The sequence below is a fragment of the Diadema antillarum genome, unplaced genomic scaffold (genome assembly GCF_040938485.1).
Source record: "Diadema antillarum isolate AM-2024a unplaced genomic scaffold, OU_Dant_1.0 seq00001606_RagTag, whole genome shotgun sequence".
Taxonomy (NCBI): Eukaryota; Metazoa; Echinodermata; class Echinoidea; order Diadematoida; family Diadematidae; genus Diadema; species Diadema antillarum.
In genome coordinates, this window is record NW_027272319.1 from 429,731 (window position 1) to 455,306 (window position 25,576).

The 25,576-nt window shown below is 39.1% G+C and overlaps 1 protein-coding gene across 1 annotated transcript in view; it reads right to left on the reverse strand.

Annotated features, from left to right (window-relative positions):
- LOC139711075 (aconitate hydratase, mitochondrial-like) overlaps positions 1-25,576 on the reverse strand; it is a 39,057-nt gene that overhangs the window by 2,775 nt on the left and 10,706 nt on the right. The window contains exons 7-22 of the mRNA XM_071622994.1: positions 23,642-23,800; positions 23,055-23,106; positions 15,529-15,627; positions 15,005-15,109; positions 14,092-14,183; positions 13,478-13,583; positions 12,979-13,072; positions 12,026-12,163; positions 9,902-10,013; positions 7,427-7,549; position 6,999; positions 6,555-6,709; positions 5,430-5,527; positions 4,863-4,956; positions 1,578-1,710; positions 134-255 (exon numbers count right to left, since the gene is read on the reverse strand). Coding sequence (XP_071479095.1) covers positions 134-255; positions 1,578-1,710; positions 4,863-4,956; positions 5,430-5,527; positions 6,555-6,709; position 6,999; positions 7,427-7,549; positions 9,902-10,013; positions 12,026-12,163; positions 12,979-13,072; positions 13,478-13,583; positions 14,092-14,183; positions 15,005-15,109; positions 15,529-15,627; positions 23,055-23,106; positions 23,642-23,800 — 1,683 coding nt within the window. The remainder of the gene's footprint in view (positions 1-133; positions 256-1,577; positions 1,711-4,862; positions 4,957-5,429; positions 5,528-6,554; positions 6,710-6,998; positions 7,000-7,426; positions 7,550-9,901; positions 10,014-12,025; positions 12,164-12,978; positions 13,073-13,477; positions 13,584-14,091; positions 14,184-15,004; positions 15,110-15,528; positions 15,628-23,054; positions 23,107-23,641; positions 23,801-25,576) is intronic.

Consider the following 25,576-nt stretch of genomic DNA (forward strand, 5'->3'; position numbering starts at 1 on the left):
GAAAGCATAAGATAATTCTCAAGATAACCCACCAAAAGTAACCTGGGGTTTGACCTCAACAGTTGATACGTTATATTGAGTTTACATTTTATTTCTAGTTTGGCTAATCACTTGAATCTGATTCATCAATTACCTTGCCCGGTGCAAGTTCTGCCAGGCCGAGGAGGGACACTCTGTCGTCCGGTCTGACCTTGTCGTAGTCAGCAGGGTTGGAGAAGGTCAGTGGGAGGACCCCTTGCTTTTTCAGGTTGGTTTCTGTGCACCAATGGAAAAAAGCAAAATGAGAAGAAAATTAATCACAAAACTGATCAGAATACATTATTAGACAGTGTAACGGTTTTACATTTATACATTATATGAGTAAGTATAGTGTTTAGTACTCTGTTGTGTTTTTGTTGTGTAAGCTAGGTAATACACTCTGTTGTGTTTTTGTTGCGTAAGCTAGGTAATATGCTCTGTGTGTTTCTGTTGTGTAAGCGAGGTACACTGCCAGCTCAGCGTCTTCTCTGTCTCTTCTCTTCTCTTCGACTTAATTAGCTCGTCTATTGTCTATGTTGTTCTTTGTCTCTCGCCTCGTCTCTCTCTCTCCCCCGCTTATGTTGTTCTTTGTTCTCGTCCAGTCCATCTCTCTTTCCCTCTCCTATGTTGCTCTTTGTTCCCCATCTAGTCTCTCTCTCTCCTCCTCTCCCTTCTTATTCTATGTTTCTTGTTTACGCTGAGTCTGGTGTGTTTAATTTGACCATCTGCTTTGTAAACGTGATTGACAGCTAGCCATTCGGATGGTCACTGCCAAGGACACTATAAATAGAGCAGCGTTTCCCTTTGTTAGGCAGTTCTGAGATTGGATTCAGATTGGAGATTACAGATTGAGACCAGAGTTAGGATGTAGAGAGCGGAGCAGATTAGGCCAGTTTTGTGAGAAGTTCTTGCACTGTATACATGTATTCGTCTTGGAGAGTTGCTATATGCTATTCATGTACCGAACGTCATGTGGAGCAGGCGAGTGTCATGTTGCTTTAATAAAGTCATTGTGAACCGGAATCTTGAGTCTTAGTGCAGTCTGTCATGCTTCAACATCCATTCTACAGTCCGTGAGGCCCACTACCAACGTCATCTATCACAGAATCTCAAAGGAACAATACATGTCTTCTCACACTTCTCCGACCCAGTACATCACAATCACAATCTCCTAATAACTGTACCACTACGACTATGTTCCGGAGAGATAGCCCGTGACAACATAAAAGACATTCTAAAAGAAAGTTTTAATAGTATCAAGCAAAACAATCTACACAGATTCTCTATCACAGCTAAAGCATAAATACAACAATTTTGTGACATTTATTTCATACATTTTCAGTATTCCAATTCAGCGATTGCAAAAAGGATGTGAAAAAAAAACCACCCAATACAAATCCAGCCTTTCTAACTACCCAGTAATAGCGGATCCAACCATTCATATACTTAATATTTTGCAGGACATGTATATATCTGCACATGGACATAAATACATAAATGAAACTACATAAGCACATGTTAAACGCGATGGCAATCGTTACGTCCTCCTATAATCTTACCGTGAATGCGAGCAAAGCTCTTCACAATGATTGCCCTTCCTCCGAGGTGCCTGGGCTCCAGAGCTGCGTGCTCACGGCTGCTTCCCTCTCCGTAGTTCTCATCTCCAAACACCACCCACGGTGTGTTGTTTGCCTGCAAGATAGTACACAATCATAAAGTATGTCCAAAAAAAAAATTACAATCAGATTTCCGCATTGATGATTTTCAAATTGATTGAACAATCTGAAAGCTATTTAAGGGTACGAAACTATAACTTCTTACCTAAATTTTGCAGAAAAACCCCACTTAATTTGGTCAAGTGGTCACAGACAAATGTTGATCATTGTCCTTGCATTACATTATATCAATATGCAAATACATAAATATGTATATAATATTGTTCATTATGATATTGATGACAAATCTGGGGGAAAAGGAAAAGAGAATAGAAAACAGAGAGCAAAAAAAAAAGAAAAGAAAAAGGAGGACGAGCTGAACTCAAGCTTCCATGAGTTAATAATTCAACATCTTTCCATAATCATTCATTTTTCACACCTTATCAACGTTTGCAAACTCAATAAAAATTTGCTTTCTTTTTGATTAACGAATTATTCATTTCGTTAGTCAAAAACGCAAAACGAAAAAGAAATCAAGCAGTCACTCTTTCAAAAGAGATATTAACATGTAAAAAACACAATGAACAACTGTGTATTTGTAAGGTGTTATGACAGCAGACAAAACACAATGAACAACTGTGTATTCGTAAGGTGTTAAAACAATGGACAAAACTTGGAGGGAAGGGTTTCCCATGCACTACAAAGGTCTCCATTTCTCTGTGACGACTAAAGCAAACCAAATGGGGTTTCTGTAAGATGTAGGTAATATGTTCATATCTTGAAATTGCACCTTGATTGATTCACTCTTTCTAAAGTCATTGTGGCAGAGAGTCCACTGTGTTCTTCTTTCTTTTCTTTTTTTCACATATGTGACCGTGCATCACATGATGAACAAAAAAGTCGCACCCCTTGATTTTACATGTGGATTCAAAAAAGGTGAAATGGGTCAACCGAATCAATCTTGAGTTGTTCATATTTTCTGAAAGAGCTATACTTCTTCTACATTATTCTTTAGTTTGGGATCATAACATGAATGGGAAAGTGTGTTTTCTGCAGTTTTTCTCCAACCCTTTTTTGGGGGAGTACAGGAAGGATCAGATATGTCTTAGAGTAGTCCCCTTTTCATTTCTTGAAATCCTTTACGCACTCTTCACTTTCAAGTCTAATAACTTTTGAAAGGGTAACTCTACTGCTTTGAAAGTTGGCATTAATCATGGACAGGTGTTTATAGAACATGCTCAATTTGAGCTTAATGTGACAATCCCTTCATTGTTGTTCTTCCAGTGGTTTACATCCTGTCTTTTGTCCCTTTTATTGCACAGCTAGCTCAGCTGGGTAAAGATTAAGCACTTGAAGAGACCCTGTACTTCAGAGCCTCTTTTCTCAGTTCACACTTTTCCAGAGACTGTGCTTAGCAAGGTTAGGGGAGTCCATTTGAATTGATTTATACATCATTTTAAAGCTTAGAGTCTGCTCTTAAAGAATCTGAGCTTAACTAAAACTCCATGTCTGGCGACTTTTTGTCGGTTTTGTGATGCAGGGTCACATATGGTACAGAGTTGGTGCAGTGTCACAGTCTACCCTGTCCTTTTCAAGTTGTAAGTTATATCAGGATTGACAACATTCACACATCCGAATCCAACAGATTCCACATAGCAATCATGGAGATACTTGTGTTATACACAGCTCAATGAGCAAAATGATTCCCAATGCTGGTAGTACTTTAGAGAGTCTCATATCAAGACATAAAGAGGTATTGACATGTTCAGAAGGATCCCTATAAAATCAGGGATACTTGCCAGCTGTGTTCATACCCTGCCATTACATCATGCTTGATCGAAAGATCAATCTTATCACATCGGGCAAACACTCCTATCTTTCATTGTGAAACAGTCCATTGGATGATTTATCAGACGGGCATGTCCATCATTGAAAATGTAATGTTTTAAAACACTGATGTTACCTGAGAAACAGCATCACTCAGAATTAACAAATTCATAAAAACACTGACATAAAGATAAGACAAGAAAAGAATTACACCACTTTGGCACAAGGCATACCCATCAGCCATCGTATCCTTTCACTAATGCAAGGCTCTACACTAACTTTTTTGTTTGGTGGCCCGATGTGGCCACCAAAATCCTAAATTTCAAATTTTTGGTGTCCCGAGAGAAAAATTTGGTGTCCCGAAAAAACAACAATAAAAAACATTAAAAGTCCTTTTTTTTAATGAGTCAAATATTTAAGATTTATGATAGTAAGAATTAGAAGTTGGACATATCTACTCATAAATAAACTTCAACAAACTTGCAACACTCGCTCTCAGGCATTCATTTAGTCCTTTTCATCCATCCTTTGAACAAATTTAACTGCTAATTTCCGGCGCAAAAAGTTATGAATTTATCGACATACTTTTCAAAAAATTTTGGTGGCCCGAGGCGGGCCACCAAATTTGCCCTTTTTGGAAATTTGGTAGCCCGACTTTCATTTTTGGTGGCCCCGGGCCACCGTTAGTGTCGAGCCCTGACTAATGTGACTACATAGTACTGAATTCACTACGCTTGTTCCGCTGCCTATCTGATGCTCATTTTACCTGCAATAAATGTAACTGTCTATTTCCTTCTATTTAAAATCAACATTTATTTGTTTCAAAGTAAACGTATATCACGCAGGAACGCAATCCTTATATGAACAGTTACAGATATCTAACTTTCTTGCACAACAATATTAGTCTTGAACCATATGACCCAAGGTCTACTACCAAATGGGCAAGAGGGAGGCAGCAGAAGACAAAAATTCCTTCTGGATACTGATTTGGCCCCTGAATTTTTGTCCTTGAACTGTACTTATTCTTTCTGCATATTCCAACCTGATATCTTTCTACTCTGGAACTGCACAAGTTGAATGTACCTCATATAAAACTCACTTCAATGGAGAGCATCTGCCATTTCAACATGATGAAAATTGACACCAGATTCCCTTTTGCACGTTTTTTACTCTCAAGCAAACATCTAAATAAGTTCGCTTACAACAAAGGTCTGTGAAAGTGCAAAAATTTATATTTCAACAGCAGCAAACAAACTGTTTAAAAATTCAGGGAACAGATCGTGAAAAAAAAAAAGAACACCAAAGAATCTAACAAACAGCATTATGCTCGCATCGTACAAGTACTTAGCACTTGCTGCCTACCTTGTAATGCCTCGCCGTTTTGGGGACTTCACCAAATTCTCCAGTCAGCTGGTTTCGAACACTGTTCATCTCGCCATTTTCACTGTTTGTGGCTCTGTTGATAAAATATGCAACGACACTCAAGTCAGCACTTGTAACAAATTCATCTACTCTGGCTAGTCTCTGTCAATGCTTACATCTACTTTTCTCAAAACACAAATTTTCTTCTTCATTCCTTCTTTTCTTCTTTTTTGTTTTATTCTCCAGGGATTGAGCAAAAACGGAAATTATTGGCTCTAATCACTGATGCAGACCTATCTACAATTCAACCCAAACAGACAGTAAACTAGTCAGATTAAAACAGGAAATACATGAAAGTGTAAAGAGAACACCCTGAAACATGGGTAGATGATTTACAGCTTCAAATCAAACTGGATGACAGACTCTTTTCCTCCCAGTGAGATTTTATCAGTAATAGAAAGCTTCAGGTCAAGGCTAACTGCGGGAAATGTGTGCAATAGCTGTGCAGTTTTCACACACTAATAAAGGTTAACACAGCTTGTAATATAGTTCAGGAACTGCACTCACGTGATAAGCAGGTTGTCAGAGATGTTGTCAAGATGACCCCTGTATTTCAGCCAGGGACCAGCTGCACTGATGTGGTCTGTGGTGCACTTGCCCTTCACCTGTAAATATTCAAGGAGGAGCAAGGTGTAGAATGCCCAGTCACATTCTAGTCTACAAGTCACAAATTTTCATTAAACAAAAAAAAAATCCTAGTTAGCAGCTCTGTTGATGAAAGGAACTAGAGTGGATTTGCGTCACACAGTACAAGGTTACATTCTGTCGGAGGTTGCACATAATTAAAGAAGTGGATCCAACACAATTACATTGTGACATTGGTTCCTGTCTCTTTAAACTGCAAAACAGTTTGAATTATACTGTTACGATGACACATACTACAGTTAACCCTTTGCAGCATTTTGTTGGTGGTCTTACAAACATTTCATCATAGGCAAGTTACTCATCAATTTTTCTTTACAGTATATGATGATAGAACTACAGCCAACTGCTCCATTACTGTCAGACATTTATCAACCCATCAATGGTTTCTTGCCAGAATTACTACACAAACTGCACATCTCACAGAACTTGTTAGTTGTACAAGTGTATTACAAACACGACTAAGGTCACAACTTCCAGTACTTTGTCACGGGTAAAACAGACACGACACCATGGTCACACTTCACATTACTTCAGTGGTACTACAAACAGTGTACCATGGTCACATACTCCACTTCAGTGGCACAACGAACACATGCCACTGCCAAGTCTTTATCAAATTTTCCAGAGAGCTCTGTCAGAAATTCTAAATGCAGTTCAACACAGTCCTGTCTTCCTTTAACTCTACACAGCGCTCTATACATGAGTATTTTTCATGAATTCATGAAAATACTAACATGTCAATTTTGTGGTTGCATTAAATTCACACAAATTTTACACAGACAGTTCATTGGAGTAGGCCATGTGAAAACAATAAATTGCACATAAAGTTTCCATTTTATGGTCGGAAAGTGTTACAAACATTTCATCACTGCCTCATCACTCGCTTACTCTTCCACAGTACTCTGTTAGTGATACTTCCAACCATTTGCAACCGTACTTTGGAAACACACACGAGTGTATATCATTCTCCAGTTTATTAGACCATACCTTGATAAGGACCACCATGTCTGTGAGGTCCTGACCATTCCAGGTGTCAAAAGGAGACAGAAGTTGCAGGCGCTTGCTGTTTGGATCCACATCGACGTTGACACTGGAACCATCCTCTGGTGGGGGTTGGAAGGTGTCCTGGCCTGGATCAAAGCCTGCAATGAAATGGGGTGGCAGGGGTGTCGTCAAAGTTTTTACTAGGACACATTTTGGGAGGCGGTTTTTCAAACTTGTAAAGATACTATCACTGCCAATGCAAAAGCAACATCTCTAGATATTCACAAACAATTAACAGTTTACTAGCTGGTGTCAGAGAAACTGTAATACTTGTAACTGGAAATTGTGAGATGTTTGAAGAAAGTGAACCATAGCGACAGTTTCAAACAATATTCAATGAGATGATATGATACAACAATGAAGACAAGACAAAGGAAAGCAAGACACCCTCCCTCCTCCCCCCCCCCCCCAAAAAAAAGAGAAATCAAAGAAATGCAAAAATGTATACAATGTGAACTTAATTCAACCAAGCAGACATCCAGGTTCAAGGTAAAAGAAACAAAAAGAACTCTGCACATACACGACACATTCTATACTGTAAAAGTGGAAATTTTCGCGATTTCGCGCAACCAGAAACTAGCGTGAAAATAAAAGCACGTGAATATTTTTGCTTGCCATATGTTCCTGTGCGTGATGTCGTGATTCCGCGGAATTAAAAACATGCGAAACTCTTCTTACCCGGTTAAGCGCGAAAAATTAGTCGCCTAAAAATATCCACTTTTACAGTACATTAGTTTAAGAAGAGAGATGTATCTTCACAGGAAGCTAAATTCACAGATACAACTAATATTTTTATCACTTAGATCAGGGTTTACCTTGCTGGGGAGTTCATCGCCATATGGACTGTCCAGTTTGAACTTCTCTCCATTGGCCCCAACCAACTCATCAACCTCCGGGTTGAAGTCCAGTCTGCCAGCTAGCGCCAAGGCAGTGGTGATCTGTGGGATAGCGTTGAAGACAAAATAGGTATCTGTATGGAATGCAGCTGTGAAAGTGGACATTCAGCATGATGGGAGTATCATTGTTAACACGTTTGAAATGTAGGGCAATTTGTCAATCAGTTGCAATGAAAACATCTCGACGGAAGAATTTCATGAATTTGAATAATTACGCAGTACCCGCTGCATGCTATAAGGATTAGAACCAACACTTGCTGTCGGGCGGAAGCTCGGTGGTCTAGTGGAGATGACGCCTGTCTGGAGATCAGGAGGTCGTAGGTTCGAATCCTGCTCTAGTATGTACGCCCATGATTTTTCCATCATGGCTACTACTAAAGCACTGATCAATTCAGTGCTTATTTACGTCGATGTAGGGCAATTTGTCAATCAGTTGCAACGTCTTAAATTATCATCAGTCATGAATGTAAAGATTACATGCTGTGGATCTATAACCTACCCACAAGCAAGAGCTCACACATTCAAGTACAATTACTGAACACCAAAAACTTTGAAACAGTTACAGTCAGGGCGTCAATATATATGGTAGCCCTACTACATATCGACCACCTTCTTTTAAACCGACCGCGTATAATTCGCGCACTGAACACTTAGTACGCACTTCTCTGCGCGCAAAGCACATAAAAATGGATTGGCTTTGAATGCTAGATGAGGATGGTGTGGGAAAACGCGATAATTCACTGTTCATTAATGGTTTTAATCAAGGACAAAATTTCGAATGAATATTTTCACCGAATCGTAATGACAGCACAATGTAATGTCTATGGAAGTTTCTAAAAGGCTTCTAAAAAGCTTCGTACAACACGGTTTCAATACAACTCGGTTTGCGTGCATTGTCAATGCAAAAACAGCGGTCGATCCTAATAACGCGATTTACCGCGGGGAGCTGAAACGAGGCCATGCAAGTTCGTCGGCGATATTTTTGCACTGAAACTTCGAATCGAAAAGGGAACAACGGCATTTGATAGAGCTGGATTTTCTCAATCACGTAGGTCAAGTTTTTTACGTGAATTACAGTGTTAAACATTCTTATCAAGCAAATAAACACAAGGAAAAGCAGAAATTATGCGGTGCGTAATATATGTCCCCGCCGGAACTAGCATTTTGTAGCAAAATGTACAATACAGGTCAAAAATCAAGGTCAAAGGTCAAAGAAGTCAAAGGTCAAAATTCTGTGTAGAAGTTTTGAAGCCCTCACCTGGTGCCATCACATAAAGCAAATGGAATCGAAATCGGGTTAGAAATGGCGAAGGAGTAGCATTTTGTAGCAAATGTACAATATAGGTCAAAAATCAAGGTCAAAGGTTAAAAAAAGTCAAAGGTCAAAATTCTGTGTAGAAGTTTTGAAGCCCTCACCTAGTGCCATCACATAAAGCAAACGGAATCGAAATCGGGTTAGAAATGGCGAAAGGAGTAGCATTTTGTAGCAAAATGTACAATACAGGTCAAAAAATCAAGGTCAAATGTCAAAGAAGTCAAAGGTCAAAATTCTGTGTACAAGTTTTGAAGCCCTCACCTAGTGCCATCACATAAGGCAAACGGAATCGAAATCGGGTTAGAAATGGCGAAGGAGTAGCATTCTGTAGCATCACATAAAGCAAACGAATCGAAATCGGGTTAGAATGGCGAAGGAGTAGCATTTTGTAGCAAAATGTACAATATAGGTCAAAGGTCAAGGTCAAAGGTCACAACTGAAATTCTGTGTAGAAGTTTCAAAGCTCCCATGTAGTGCTATCATATAAAGCAAACAGAATCAAAATTGGCTCATAAATGACAGAGAAGTAGCAAATTGAAGATTTTTATCACACACGGACGCACACACGGACACACGGACACACGGACACACGGACGGACACACACACGTAAGGAGCCCGTTTCATAGTCCCCTGCTCGAACTCGTTCGGCGGGGACAATTAGGCGGTCGATGAGTAGTAGGTCCAACCCTACAACTCAACACTCACATGTTGAGTTGTATATATTGCAACTGATTGACAAATTACGTTGATGGAGGGCAATTTGTCGACCAGTTCCATTTTTTGACTACGCAACATCCTAAAATACTCCCTCTCAGTAATCATGTGAAATGAACCTACTCAAGCTACAGCAGCACCAGCCCACAACATGCCACATTGCTTGCCTCAGACAGTGTGCCACATTCAATTTGTCTTGCGAATTAGCACATGGTCATCGTCTATGCCTAGCAATCTGAGCTGCTTGTGTTTTAACGATTCCATTCTTCAAGGAATCCACAAGCATCCCAATTGATCTGTATGCTTCACTACAAAGTCACTCCAGTATACACAGAGTTGCATGGAAGCAGTAAGCTTTGCTCACCTCAGGCGACGTCACAAAGCCGTGAGTGGCTGGGTTGGCATCGTTGCGCCCTGTGAAGTTGCGGTTGTAGGAAGTGACGATGGTGTTCTTCTCCCCTTTCTTCACATCTTGCCTGCAGGCAAAAGACACAAAGGAAAACACTTGCAATCATTTCTTGAATATTTTTTCAAATGAATGCACAGAAACATTCATCAAGTTCCACTGAAATGCAGGTTGGCAAGTATTAATAATGAAACTGAGCAATGTTCAGAGAGCAAAACCCTGTGATTTTTCAGCAACATATCAATTTGGTTGATTTATAGATGAACAATGCTGTATGTCTAGCATCTCTCTGATTTCACAGTAAAACAAAAACATGCTAAACTAGCCAAGAGTGCTAAAAGTCATTTTCCTAAATCATAATTACACTCATTTCCCAGATTTTCATTCCATTTTCTTTCTCCTTCCCTATGTCTTACATCTTTATAACTCAGCTTGTATCACAAATGTTCTTTTACAGGTTTCTGCATTGAACACAAGACATTCACATACTCAATCTTAGAGGGACATTCCAGGTGATTTTCATAATTTCCCATCACGTAGTACATAAATCGACAACTACATGTGTAGATTTGTGGAATTTATTGTAGTTCTTGAGCAGAGAAACAATACTTTGAAAAATCTTAAACAAATTACACTGAACAAGGATGATGACATAGGAGGTTCACACATTTGAGAAGTGTAGCAGTGTAATTCCATTACAATACAGCTTGCTTGCGAGTTCCCCTGTGTATAATCCATGCATGCCTTCTTCTTTTGTTCTGCTTCCTTGAGCCCCAACTCATGCATTCTTATGGTGACTCTGCCATGTCATCATCCTTGTTCATTGCAATTTGTTTTAAATTTTGAAAATATTCTTATTCTTCATCCCAATTATCACAAATTCTGAAACTCTGTCCTCAGCATAACTAATTTTATAGGTGTTTAACCCTATTCTAACTGGGCTATTTGAAACCAAGTTCTTACTGGGGAGGGGGTCAATTTACCCCCCCCCCCCCCCCCTTCAGATCTCGGCCGCCGATGGCGTGATCGCCGCAAAATTTTGCCTGAGCATAGAGGCGGATGTCAACTACAAGATTACATGGTCATAAAAAAGAAAAATTTTGATTTTCTATTTTTAGTAAATTAATTATGCAAATTTATGCATGAAATCATATTTTCACCTACAACTCCATTAAAAAGGCTGAACGATTGCTAAATTTTTGTGTAAGAGTTCCTCAAGACACATTGAACAATTTTCTTGTAAAAAAATAGCACAATCAAAATCAGATTCTTTTGTTTTTTATTGTTCTGTTAATTTCTTATGCATTTCATTGTATTTTTGACCTTTTGTTTTCTATTGTTTTTTGGCCAAAATTTGTTGCAGGCACTTTTTCAAGCTTATCTACACTAAAATTGATTAATATCAATGGTTAAAAGTTGAAATAATCTAATTTATATCAATTTAACCAAAAGACACAATTTGCATTGGATTTGCACACGATATCATGAATTTGAGCCATTTTCGGGTTGACATGCATACGCAAAACATTACATAACTTCAGAACGGTGTACCCAGACTTCGCAAATTTTGTCTCAAAATATGTGGGAGACTTCAAAGAAAAAAGTCATGAAACGACGCGGCAAAATCTTTGCGCGTTGCGGAATCGCGGCGCGAAATGTCGAGGGGGGGTCAAATTGACCCCCCGTTAGAATAGGTATAAATGTAAAAATCTGAAAATCATCCGGAGGTCTCATTTAAATACTACTGTTACATTCTCATTTAATCTGCACCAATCTCTCCCTCTTGCTCCTCTTTCTCTTATTCCATAATCAATCTATTTACCCCCCTCTCTCTTTTCAAAGTTCATCAATTCATCCAGTTACCACTCTATCTCTTTCTCTCTATTCATAAACTATATGTAGACATCTATCCAACTTTCTAATCATTCATTTATCCATCTATCCGCCTTTCCTTTCATTTGTTTATCCAGCTGTTCAATCAATCTAAACATCTATTAATCTTATCCATCCATCAATCTACCTATCTATCTACCAAGTTTTCTTGATAGCTCATCTCTCCCCCCCCCCCTATTCTTTACTTACCTGTCCCACTGCCCAATGCACGGACCACATGCATTAGCCAGGACAATGCCACCAAAGTCCCTGAAAATGGCCGCCTGTCCGTCTCTCTCGATGGTGGCACGGATCTGCTCCGAACCGGGAGTCACTGTGAAGGCAGACCTGGCAAACAGAAGCACAGCGAACACAATGTACATAAACGTCACTGTAAAATGCTATGTCATGTTTCATTGACATCGACATTAATAGAGAGAGCAAAATCTGATGAGCAGAATGACAAGGTCTCATTAAAACAGGCCCTATCATGTAAAACTTATGGAAATTCAAAGGTTTATAGACCCCTTAGCATGGGAATTCATGGAGTGAAAAGGTGGGCTCTGTTGAGTATTATTTCAGAATCACCATAATGAATTGTGTACAACTTTTATCACTGATCTCTTTGTGAGTACACACACAGCCGAAGGATCTTGACAGGCTTCTAGACCATTGCCGATCAGTGTGAGTTTCGATGCACATAATCTCAGACACATGGATGATCGGCGCTTTACGCGTTTTCCACTGTACCCTAGTGGGCGGCAATAATAATATAATAATACATTTATCTTTCTATTGTTTATCTTTGTATGAATTGGTTTTATATATTCGATCCAATGAAGAAAGAGTAATGTAATAACTTCCCTTTCTCATCTTATGAGGTATGGGGGGGGGGGGGTAATGTGTCCCTTTGATAGTTGCACGAATGCAAAAGCAAAAGAGAAGTGTGGTGTCGATGTTGTCAACACATTTACACAAATGATTTCACACCAGAAAGATAAAAACAGAAACAGTTACTTCTTAAGAAGTATGGTGTTCTGGCCCCACCTTATAATTCTAGTGCTAAAACAATACTTGCATATCAAAACAGGTCAGTAGTCTCATATTTGGACAAGTGCCTTCCAGATCCGTACGGTATATCACCAGAGATATTGACTACTTACTTGCATTTGACTCCGTGACTGAGAGCTTGCTTGGCGATGCTGCTGGCCCGACTCATGTCTTCGTAGCTGCTGTTGGTACAGCTCCCGATTAGACCTGGAACATTATCACAGTCACACAATGTTTCATCTCAATTTTTTTTTCTCCAATTTTGCAGTCACTTCTTTGTGTTTTGTTTCGTTTTGTTTTGTTTTTTGTTTGTCTGTTTTTTGGGGGGGAGGGTTCTCATTTATAGTCCACAAAACGTTTTGTCACATCAGATTTTAAATACATGTATTTCATAATATTATCTACTCCTGCTTCCAAAAGCAGAGATACATTATGAATCATAGACATATAATTTCTATTAGCATATTTATAGGCCTTTCCAGTCATTTCACAAATCAGCACTGCTTGGACACTCACTGATCTTGGAAATAAAAAGGTCTACATTAACACCTTTTAGATCAGAATGCAATCTCGCCGACTGAAAGTTACTTGGCACACAACAGCCGCACTTACCGACTCTGATGTCAAGAGGCCAGCCTTTCTCCTTGGCAACTTCTCCAACCTTTGACACAGGGTTTGCAAGGTCAGGGGTGAAGGGTCCATTGATGTGGGGTTCCAGCTGACAATCGGATCAATTCAGAGGGTGAAATGCGTAAGGACTACACGCTTTTAATACGCAGTAGCACATGAAGTACAGTAAAAACATAATCAGCAGAGCTCCAAGCAGCATCAATGAAGAATGGTCCTGAGAAGATATGGAATGCATCATTTCACAAAGAAAAGGCCAACTTTTGTACATTAAAATACTTGTACTCACCGTTGAAACAAATAAATTCTATCACTAATATTATGTGCTTTGCTGTATATCATTAAGACATTACTGTGAACCAAGCAACCTACGAATGTTATTTACTGGTGTATTTACTACAGATACTGTTTCAATATAATGTCCAATCGTACGAAATGAGTATTATATCTCCTATTATAACAGAAGAGACCAAAAGACTTGCTCAGCTTCTCTCTACAAGCATTGCACCATGATCCCCTTGCTCATTGCTGGGGCATGTGTTGTAAATTACCATCAAAATTGATCTTTAAGACACTATAATAGCTCCCAACAGTCTTACCTCACTCAGGTTGATTTCGACGACGCTGTCGTATTCCGCACCTTGATCGGCTGTCAGGATGTGTGCATATTTCTTCGACAAGTTGGCAATATCTGGAGGCATCATATAAAACAAGCAAAGATGAGGTTAACATTTGCTCAAAGCATATCCCGGGGGCCTCTTTCCATAAAGATGTTTACAATCATGGTACAGGTGCTGGCAGTTACTACAGCAGTGACTTTATACATTGCTCATAGCTGATTGGTTGCTGCCTGATAGTTTCCATGGTGACTGCAATTGTTCTGAGATTTCATTGATAGAAAATGCCTAACACGACGGGGCCCATACCGGAGCTCAGATAGGACGAGATAGCTGACATTCACTCTGCCAGCCAACCATTTACTGGTTTGACATAAAGAAGTACAAGATGGAAACTATAAATGTCAAAAACCTATTCTGTGTAAAAGTGACCACTGTCATACATTTTATCTTTGCAAAGCATGACAATATCATTCACATATGATGCACTGCACGGAATATACATTATGAACTCTTTAGAACTATCAATCTAAAAATTGTCGACTGAAAATACAATTTTTGTACCTACCTATCCACCAGTGAACTTTGAAATATTTAGTATTCATTTGAACAATGACTTATACAGAAAAAGAGAACAAAAGACAGAAACAAGACAAAGCCAGATTGAAAAAATATATATCTAGCGTTTGAAAATTAAGGGAAAGACAAAAAGCAAGATGATGATGATGATGATGACGATGATGTTGGTGATGATGACGATGTTGGTGATGATGATGATGATGATGACAATGATGAAGACGACGGTGACAAAGACGATGATAGTAATTATAGATGATGATAATGGACGATGATGGTTATGATGATGATGAATATCACACTCACACTGTAGACTTACCTGATCTGTTGGTGGCAACCAGATAGTCTTCCATCCTCTTGTTGAATGGGAAGATGGATGTTGTGGCACCGATTTCAGCACCCATATTGCAGATGGTGCCCATACCTAGGAAGCAACGAAAGTCTGGTGTCACAACTTTGCAGACATTCTCATGTGTAATACTTACTTCTATTTCTGCTAAGATTTCCATACTTTTCCTGCTCACTAATGGTACAGCATAATTATATCTACCAAGTCATTAAACTGTATGAATACAAATAAAAATTCAAAAGTCACACATCTTTACAATAAAGAAATGCTCACCTGGACATCTTTGCTTGAAGTTCCATTGCCTTTTGAGTGTTATTTGTTTTATACATTATCATTCCTATCATATGCTATCTTTTACAATAAACTGAGTGTTATAAAACAAAGTCATGCATGCATAACATATGTTTCAATGATTTATTTTACATCAGTTAGTTCTTAGCACTTTGGAGGAACAGTAGTTTTTTTTAAAGTAGTTTGTCTTTGGTTTTTTGTACCTGTGCAGGAGATAGAATCAACGCCAGGTCCAAAGTACTCCACAATGGCTCCCGTGCCTCCCTTGACTGTTAGGATACCTGCCACCTTGAGAATGACGTCTGGTAGGGAAAAAAATAATAATAAATGGGAAAAATGTGCCTAAAAATATTTCATTGAACATCACAGGCAGGGATGCCAACAGCACTGCAGTGTTCTGAGGACTGAAAAGAATCTTTTTGGTGGAAAAACAGTATCTTACCATTCCTGCAATAAACATGTGTAGTTATATAATTTGAGAAAAACAGCATAATGTCCATTAACCCTAATCAGGCTGGAGGGGGGGGCGGAATCCGCCCCCCTCCCTTGACGTTTCGCGCAATATCTTCGCAGCGTGATAAGCTCCCGCCGCGATGTTCCAAGACTTTTTTCTTTCAAGTATCGCGCAACTTTTGAGACCAAAATTGTTGCGCCCGCGCGTACCGTTTTGACGCGACGCCTGTTCGAAAAAAATTTGTCAACCCCAAAATTGCTCCAAAACGTGATTTTGTGTACAAATCCAATGCAAATTGTGTTTTTTCAATTAATTCACATAAAAATTCATATCTTGACTTAGAATGGACGAAATTAATTTATTTTAGCATAATAAAGCTTTGAAAAATGTCTGTGACAAATTTTGGCCAAAAAACAAACAAAAACAAAAAGTCGAAAAACAAGGAAATACATAAGAAATTCAAAAAACAATCAAATACATAAGAAATTAATTTCGATACAGATTTTTTTTTACCCTATGTCTCAGGAGAATGATACAAGAAACATTTTAAACTAGAAATGTCGCTATGGCGACTGATGCCTCCGCCATAATGCATGATTCTCCCAATAGGCGTATGGTAAAATATCTTCACAATGTGTGATCCATGACAGTTTCACATAACTGGCAAAATATTGAAATGACAGGTTTGTCAGAAATGTCTTGAACTGGGTTTGCTATAATTTTCTAAGAGTGCAGGTACACATATTTGGGGAATTTTGGGGAAGTTTATGCATTGAGTAATTTCCAAGGTATCAAGAAAGAAAGTGATGATGGTACAAAATAGATTTTTTTTTTTTTTTTTTGGGGGGGGGGGGCATTGAAACCTGGCCTTTGACCCTTAACCTTTGACTTTCTGGCTGGAAATTTCCTGGAGAATCTCCATTACAGGTAATGCATGTATTAAGTTTTGAAACTAATAATGCAAGCATTGCATATACTAGTATATGAGGGAAATAGTAAAATTTTGAGGAGTTGACCTTGACCTTTGACCCTGACTATTGACCCATGACCCCTAAATTCCCTAGATAATCCCTGCCACACAGTACCAAGTTCCATGAAGATACATTGAACCATTTGCGAGAAAAGTGATATTGCAACATTTTCACCTAACCTTTGACCTTTTGACCTTTGACCTTATGACATGAAACTCTCTCTGGAGAATCTTTACGCAGTAGTACATGTCCACACCAAGTTTCAAGAAAATACCTTCGGGCATTGCATAGATATGGGGGAAATTGCAACATTTGTAGCATTTGACCTTGACCTTTTGACCTTTTGACCTCTTGCCAATGTCCCTAAAATCTACTCAACTAATTGTCCCATCATACATCATCCTTGGACTAAGTTTGGTGAAAGCTGCTTCATCCAGTTTTGAGTTATCACGTAAAGAGATAAATTTTAGGATTTGACCTTGATCTTTGACCTTTGACCTCTATCTGATTTCACTGAAAAACTAATCAAGTACTTGTCCCATCATACATCATCCTCCAACAAAGTTTGGTGAAATTTGCTCCATCCAGTCTTGAGTTATCGCGTAAACAGATACAATATCATGATTTGACCTTGACCTTTGACCTATAGCTGATTTCACCCTAAATCTAATCAAATAATTGCCCCATCATACTTCATACTTGGACCAAGTTTGGTAAAATTCCAGTAAATATTACTCATAAAAGTTATTGCGTAAACGAAAGCGGACGGACGTACGTACGGACGGACGGACGGACAACCCGAAAACATAATGCCTCCGGCACCACTTCGTGGCGGAGGCATAAAAAGAAATTAGCTTAAAGACACCCAGTCGCGAGGATACATGGACATATTTCAGCCGCGGGCGGCAGCACGTAAACTCGCTTCCGAAGTTGCTACGAAGCGAAATGTGTGTGTGCGCAAGACATCCCTAAAGCAATGTATCGCGCTATAGTATCTCGATTGCTCGCGATCGCTTGCTGAGCGCGGGACAGTACGTTTTGTGTAATGTGAGTGATGTTCGCATGATCTATGAGCTAGTAGCTAGCTGCGTATACTTCGTACGACTACGCATTCTCTTCATCGCATCGTCGATCGTCGTCACTCGTCAACTATACTGTAATCATCAGATCAGATCAGATTAGTGAGTGCAGACCACATTATAATAGATAGGGTGGCCATCATGGACGATGACACATCGTCATGGGTAGCGGATATTACCGCCGAGTTGTCTATTCTGAACGCGGACGATTGGGTCGGAGACCCTGCCTGTATCATGTACTTGCCCTGGCGTGTGTACATAAATTCAGGACGGGGAAGCGACTGTGCCCGTGCAGGGCCAACGGCCAACGGCCACAGTTGCACTGCACATTTATGCAGTATTTTTGCACTCTTCATTGTTTTACTAACTAATATGAAGAAGGTGAGCGTTGTATCACCTGCCTGGAATATACTATATGTAAGAAGCAATGCCCAAACCCTTTCATTTGACTAGGTAAACTCACAGTTATAGTTCTGTCAGCTTAGCCTAGTGTGAATAATCTTTAAAAAAAAGACACACACACACACACAAAGTGAACATTAAAACTCATAGATAAGTACATGACAAATAAGATGTAATGCCTTCTTCAGACAGGAGCATAAAGAAACAAGGAAAAGTAGAAATTACGCGGTGCGTAATATATGTCCCCGCCGGAAGTAGCATTTTGTAGCAAAATGTGCAATATAGGTAAAAAATCAAGGTCAAAGGTCAAAGAAGTCAAAGGTTGAAATTCTGTGTAAAAGTTTTGAAGCCCTCACCTAGTGCCATCACATAAAGCAAACGGAATCGAAATCGGGTTAGAAAAGGCGAAGGAGTAACATTTTATAGCCAATGTACAATACAGGTCAAAAATCAAGGTCAAAGGTCAAAGAAGGCAAAGGTCAAAATTCTGTGTAGAAGTTTTGAAGCCCTCACCTAGTGCCATCACATAAAGCAAACGGAATCGAAATCGGGTTAGAAATGGCGAAGGAGTAGCATTTTGTAGCAAAATGTACAATATAGGTAAAAAATCAAGGTCAAAGGTCAAAGAAGTCAAAGGTCAAAATTCTGTGTAGAAGTTTTGAAGTGCCTCACATAAAGCAAACGGAATCGAAATCGGGTTAGAAATGGCGAAGGAGTAGCATTTTGTAGCAAAATGTACAATATAGGTCAAAAATCAAGGTCAAAGGTCAAAGAAGTCAAAGGTCAAAATTCTGTGTAGAAGTTTTGAAGCCCTCACCTAGTGCCATCATATAAAGCAAACGGAATCGAAATCGGGTTAGAAATGGCGAAGGAGTAGCATTTTGTAGCAAAATGTACAATAATCAAAGGTCAAGGTCAAAGGTCACGACTGAAATTCTGTGTAGAAGTTTCAAAGCTCCCATGTAGTGCTATCATATAAAGCAAACAGAATCAAAATTGGCTCATAAATGACAGAGAAGTAGCAAATTGAAGATTTTGATCACACACGGACGCACACGGACGGACACACGGACGGACACACGGACGGACGGACGGACACACACACGTACGGAGCCCGTTTCATAGTCCCCTGCTCGAACTCGTTCGGCGGGGACAATTATTGTCTATCTCCCTCTTACACAAACAAACAGAACACTATTGTCTCAACAATACAGTGTGAAGGATAACCATTATAAATAAACCTATCACAGGTATCAGTATTTGAGGTTATGTGTGAAAAATGAACTACAAATTAATGAAAATCGCGGACAGTAGACCTTTGTCCATAGTCAACTCAGTGTAACATCGCAAAGCCATTGTAATGGGTTAGCTTTCTACCAAACACTGATTAAAATACCAATCAGAGGCGTACCTTTGATCAACAAATAAGGGATGTGCCACGGATACCAATTAATCGTACTTGATGAAGCCCATACCTGTACATATTAGCATGTTAGAAACTGATAGGTTCATATTGCCCCTTGACCTATGACCAATATCTGTATTAGAATTAAAACAATGGATTCTTATGAACTGTTGTTCATCAACAACTTCCACACCAATCAACATCCCTATTAGACACTCCTATATGAAGATGTGAAGGTAAATAAAACTGTAACTTTCACGTACAAGGGTATTGTACGTACACTACTGTAACTCTGTAGTTACTACCACTGACCTGACACTGTCGGTGTAACCAAACTTTAACGAATTTCAACTGTAAAGGATCAATTTTTTTTTCTTCAGAATTTACATTTCAACATACTTGTAGAAATTCACATGAAAAGATGTACACTTCACTGGATCACTTGAATTTGGTTTCAAATTATTGGACCAAATGCATTGGAAGTTTGACTAAAAATGCAACATAGATGCCTGAAACTTTTGCCAAGCTTATGAAAATTACAATCTTTATCAAAATTCCTTAACCAAACTTAAAATGTAGGGCCCCTAAATATGATGAAAGAGGAGACTTTGCTATACAGTTAAATCAATGGGGACAAACAGTATTTGAATCGCAGCCATGAAATCTGGCTATGCAAATTTAACCTGGATTGTTGACGCTAGCTGCTCAGGAAAGTGACCTCTCTGTATCTATCTAGATTCTACATTTGCACATGAAATACTTTAAATTCTCAATACTGTGATGACAAAAAACTTACCACTACTTGCGATTCTCTGACTAATGACATTTGCTGCCTACTGCTGGGTCAGTTTTTAAGAAGCGATAAACTGACCCAGCAAATGTCATTTCGATTACGGCGTTATCATAATTTGACATAAATGAGAACTTAGAGAAGTTTTTCGCGGAATTATACATAGAAAAATAGGCCTACTTGTCGATGAAACGCAAAGGCCCTAGCAGTTAAAGATAGATTAGAAAAAGTCATTCCACTTCAATCATTGATTCATGTAATAGACTTCTAACGTTACTTACACATCATCTGGATCTGGATTCCTTGAAGTTGTTGACTTGGTCAGCTGGGGTTGCTTGATTGGCGTAAGCCGTGGCATTACAATTCCACCGTGCCTGCCGTAACACAAATTTGCACATTCTAAATTCCTGCAAAACTGTTCATGCAACTCCAGCAAGTGGAAAGCAAATTTTTCATCGGCACGCTGACGCTGAAGCTTCCCCCTCTGCCACTGGTCTCTTACTTGTCCTAAGCAGGGAGGTGAGAGGAAACCTCCCTGTCCTAAGCATGCTACGAACACGTCTCTCTGCGTTCTCCACTCGTCGATAGCGTCAAACAAGTAGATACGTTTTACTCGAGTTGGACGGCTGTTTTGATCTCCATTGTGAGGTTTCATTACTAAACCAAAGCCAAGGCTAATCCGAAACAGTACACGCATACCACACACATTATTGATATTGACATACCGGTACCGACGACTTTATACCAACTTTGTTATGTTCCGATCCGGCCCAACATACTGTAACACAGCTGACGCAGCAGACAATTGCCAATGAGATCAAAACAACCCGCCATATGGCCATGAGCATTGCAACTTGCTATACATGAAGTTTAGAGTTTTAATATTTCTTCATCAAAGCATATTTATAAATACCAAATATTAAACAACGTAATATATGAATGATTTAAAATATTGTTACATAATATTTTCAGACATTTTGAAATATTATTGCTTAGATTGCTGAAATTGGCACCATAGTGCAAATAAACAGAGACTGCAGCCAGATACGTACGTACGTACACCACACAGCTCTACTGTTGTGTCGCGACGGGGACCCGTAGGAGAGATTTTCATGCACATGGCTGTTGTGCGGTTTTGTGCGTGCACCCATTCGGCCCCATTCGGTAGGTATTCGGGCGTCCATGTTGAAATTACAGTGGACGGCTCGCACGGCTCTCGTGCCCCATCTGGTTTTCGCTGGTGCGCTGCGTAGCGTCGTGTTCGGCATTCGGTACGTACGGGGGTACAATAACGGGAGGAGCAGCTTGTCGTGCTTTTCTACTGAGCTGCGAATCGCCTGCGACGACCGATTGCCTTTAATTACAGCATTAATAAGTGATTTAGAGCCCAAAACTGATTTTATGCATAAATTACAATAATTAATTAATATAAAATATAAGAAAATTTTTTTGGAGAGAGCAACCATACATTTTGATAGTATACGTCGCGGGCGTCGCGTGTGCCGATTTTCTGCGCGATCACGCGTTCCATAGGCGAGATCTGAAGGGGGGGGCGGAATCCTCCCCCAGATATAGCATAGCCAAAAAAGCCCAGCCTGATTAGGGTTAAACCTGCAGTATTTGGGGGAAAAGCAAGCTTACAAAATATATAGTGTATTACAATACTTTGCACAGTAAACCCATCAAAGGAAATACACCCGTCAGCTGAAAACATGTAGCCAGTAGGGAACAACCCCTACTTTGCACAACCACATTGTTTATTCAGCTCAGAGATCAACTGTTCAAATTTAAATCACATTTTGAGAATCTTATGCTATTATGAGACACATGCAATCTAAATAAATGTTTGCATAAGTACTTGGAGGCCACTCTCTGGAGGATTTAAAAAAAAAATTAATCTATAGTTTTACAGTTGAACTCTCTGACCTCATAAATGCTATATTATACATGAATGCATATGACTAGATATCTTATAAAATGTGCCTTTAAATTCTAGACATTCAAATGATCAAAATCCAATGATGTATTCATCATACATGTGAACATATATTTACTTTTTCATGTCTTATCTCAAGTACTCATACCCAATATCAGTAGTTATGAAGGGTACACAGTCCACAAGGCCTTGCTGTTTTGTACAGGGATGCTAAATATTATTTCACTGATAGAAAGTGTCATAATGCAACCTGTCATGGACATGTTATGTCATGAATGATTCTCACATCAACTACAGTACATTAAAGCTCCTTCGAAACAATTTGAGAACTTTCCTTAACCTGTTGAGGACAAGTCCCAAGTATGCTCGCGCAGGTGTCCATGGGAAATGCGTGTTGTAGCAAAATTAGCCCATCCTCAATGAGTCAAATGATAAATCAATCATTTTGGGCAGAAAAATACCTAGTTTATGGAATAAAATCAATTACCTTAAAAAAAAAAAAAATGCTTAGAGTTTGCAAAATGAGCAGTATGTGCAGATGTCAAGACATTTCAATCACATACTACTTCACATCAAAATATTGGTGGGGAACAAAGTTGTCAAGGTCCATCGAAACCACATCCATGAAGGTGATATAGCAGTATGTCAATTCCTAAAAACAGCACATTGCAATGCAAAATATGACGGCTTACCTTTTGGTGACGTCCATCCACTCAGCTGACCAGTCAAGTGGACACCAATGACCTAAGAGAGAGTAAAAGCAAAAATGTAAAGACAACAATTTTGTGCAATAGACAAACAACAACTCACATGTAAAGAAACACAAAATCTATTGGGCAAATAGAAATCAAGGACTGCAATTGATATCTTAACTGGTTATTGATTTGACATCTTGCAAGCTACAATGTGGGAGGCCTAAAACATTTCTCACTTTCAATTCTAGCTCTACAAAGTATGCAGATGTCAAATTTTCACTTTGTGCAGTGCTTCTCATAGCAAAAAGCACAGAGCACACTGCACCAAACACCACACCAATGTAGCAGAGTGAACACTTCGTGTGCGACCATCTTTGGTATCTTGTTATCCATAATCTGGTCCATCTTCAGTCTCTGCAGTCTATCCACATCAAAGAGTGTGACATTACAGCAAATGCATCAGTTCAAGATATTTTGGGGAGGCAGTTCGAATCAAAGTTGATACCACTAGCGTTCCATCCTGTCAAATCCATTAATATCTAGGCACTTTAAGGCAGAATCGATAACCTCAATTCCTCACTTACCTTTGGACACTTGAGTTCCCATGGAATATCAGCCATCACATCGACAGCATCCGCCCCACCAACGCCAATGCAGACCCCTCCTAACCCCCCTCCATTGGGAGTGTGGCTGTCTGTGCCAATCAGCAGAACACCAGGGAATGCGTAGTTCTCCAGGATGATCTATTGGGCAAATAGGGGTGTTCAAGCCTCTGGTAATTGTCATTGTGATGTGAACATGAATTCTGTACCTGCATCCTTTGATACTGGTATACTTCGATACTGGTATATTTTATGATGTCATGTTTCAGGCAAGAGAGCATTAATGCAGTTAGACTCTCATTACTGTACACACCATGTATTTCACAGTGGTTTCATTTTTACAAAGTTTGTAAAGTGAACTGATATCTGCATAGCCATTACCAACATACAAACATAACATATTTTCCTCCTGTAATGGAGAATACAAATGCAACTTACCATCATTATTGAAGTGGGAAATTGCTAACTAATAAAACTTTGCTTCTTGGAAAGGGGTCACACTCAATTTCTCATTTTGTGGCTATGGTTTTCTATCAACAACTTATCAACTTGTGAAACCGTCTCAATACAAAAGAAACGAAGTACAGACTGTACTAAGCTGGTTCCAGGCTTTTTGGAAATTCATACTTTTTGTTGTTGGGTTTGTCGCCTTGTTTAAAAGCGCTATCATTTATTGATGTCCATTTTGCTTTTATAGGCATGAAAACTAGACAAAATTTGCGTGCACTGAAAGCCCATCAAGCTAATCATCATTATTTGATACCCTTGGCACCTCACACTGGCAGGAAGGATAGTTTCATGTTGATCTTGTTTTTCACACATTCATTCTTTCATTTCACCTACGCATTGATTTTTTTTTTTTTTTTTTACCTCTGTATATTGTCATCTGACATAAAAGCAGCATTATATTACAAGTCATAATTGTACATGTATTTCATATTCAATATTTCATATCCAGACTGAATGCCATACTCCCTTAATTTCAAATACCACCCAGACTCTATGGCAGCATTTATGCCGCTTTAATTTGTAAAAGAGGCAACGACATCATTACTGTAAAAGTGGAAATTTTCGCGGTGTGGAAATTTTGCACAACCAGAAGCTGGAGCAAAAATAAAAGTAGACAAAATTCATCTTACTCAGCTGATTGTGAATAATTACTTTTGCAAAAATACCCACTTTTATGGTACATTCATGTAGACTGCAGATGCACACAGATCATGATTAAGTTAAGTGTCAGGCAGATTTGAAAATGCAAAACAAAAACAAAATAAATTGACCACGTTGGTATCAACCACATGAAATACTTCAACTCAGTACGAAATGGTATATTTTGGACTAATATAAAAACAAAATGCAAAACATCCTAAATCTATTACACAATGCAATTCCACTCATACCTATCTCGTTGATAAATGAGTCATCGACACACCTCATGAACTGCAAATCCCGCACCAAAACTAATAAGGAGTGTTTAATCTCTATTTTACTCAAAATCTTTATGGTTGTTGTTGTTAATCACATCTGCTGAGAACATTGACGTGTACAATTTGGAAAAATATGGATCAGTTAAAAATTTAAAGGGTGTACACACATTGTCAAAGCAAAGTAGAAAAACCCTGTAAAGCAGACAGAGGGGAAACACTAATAGAAGAAACATTGAATGTAGGCAGCAGCATACATAGGTTGCCCATGGTCTGTGGGTCACACAACCTACACCTGTAGCTACCCTTGGACTGGTTCCCCATCTTTCACAGCCATCGCATGCACTCACACACATGCACGAGAGCTTGCCTTCAGACTGTGAAATCTGATCACCAGTCTCCCTTCATCTTGGTGACACTATAATGAACTCCTCAGTGCACGGTACCAGTCAACATGCAAGCATGTAAAGACTGGGCAGAGAGGGAATTTCAC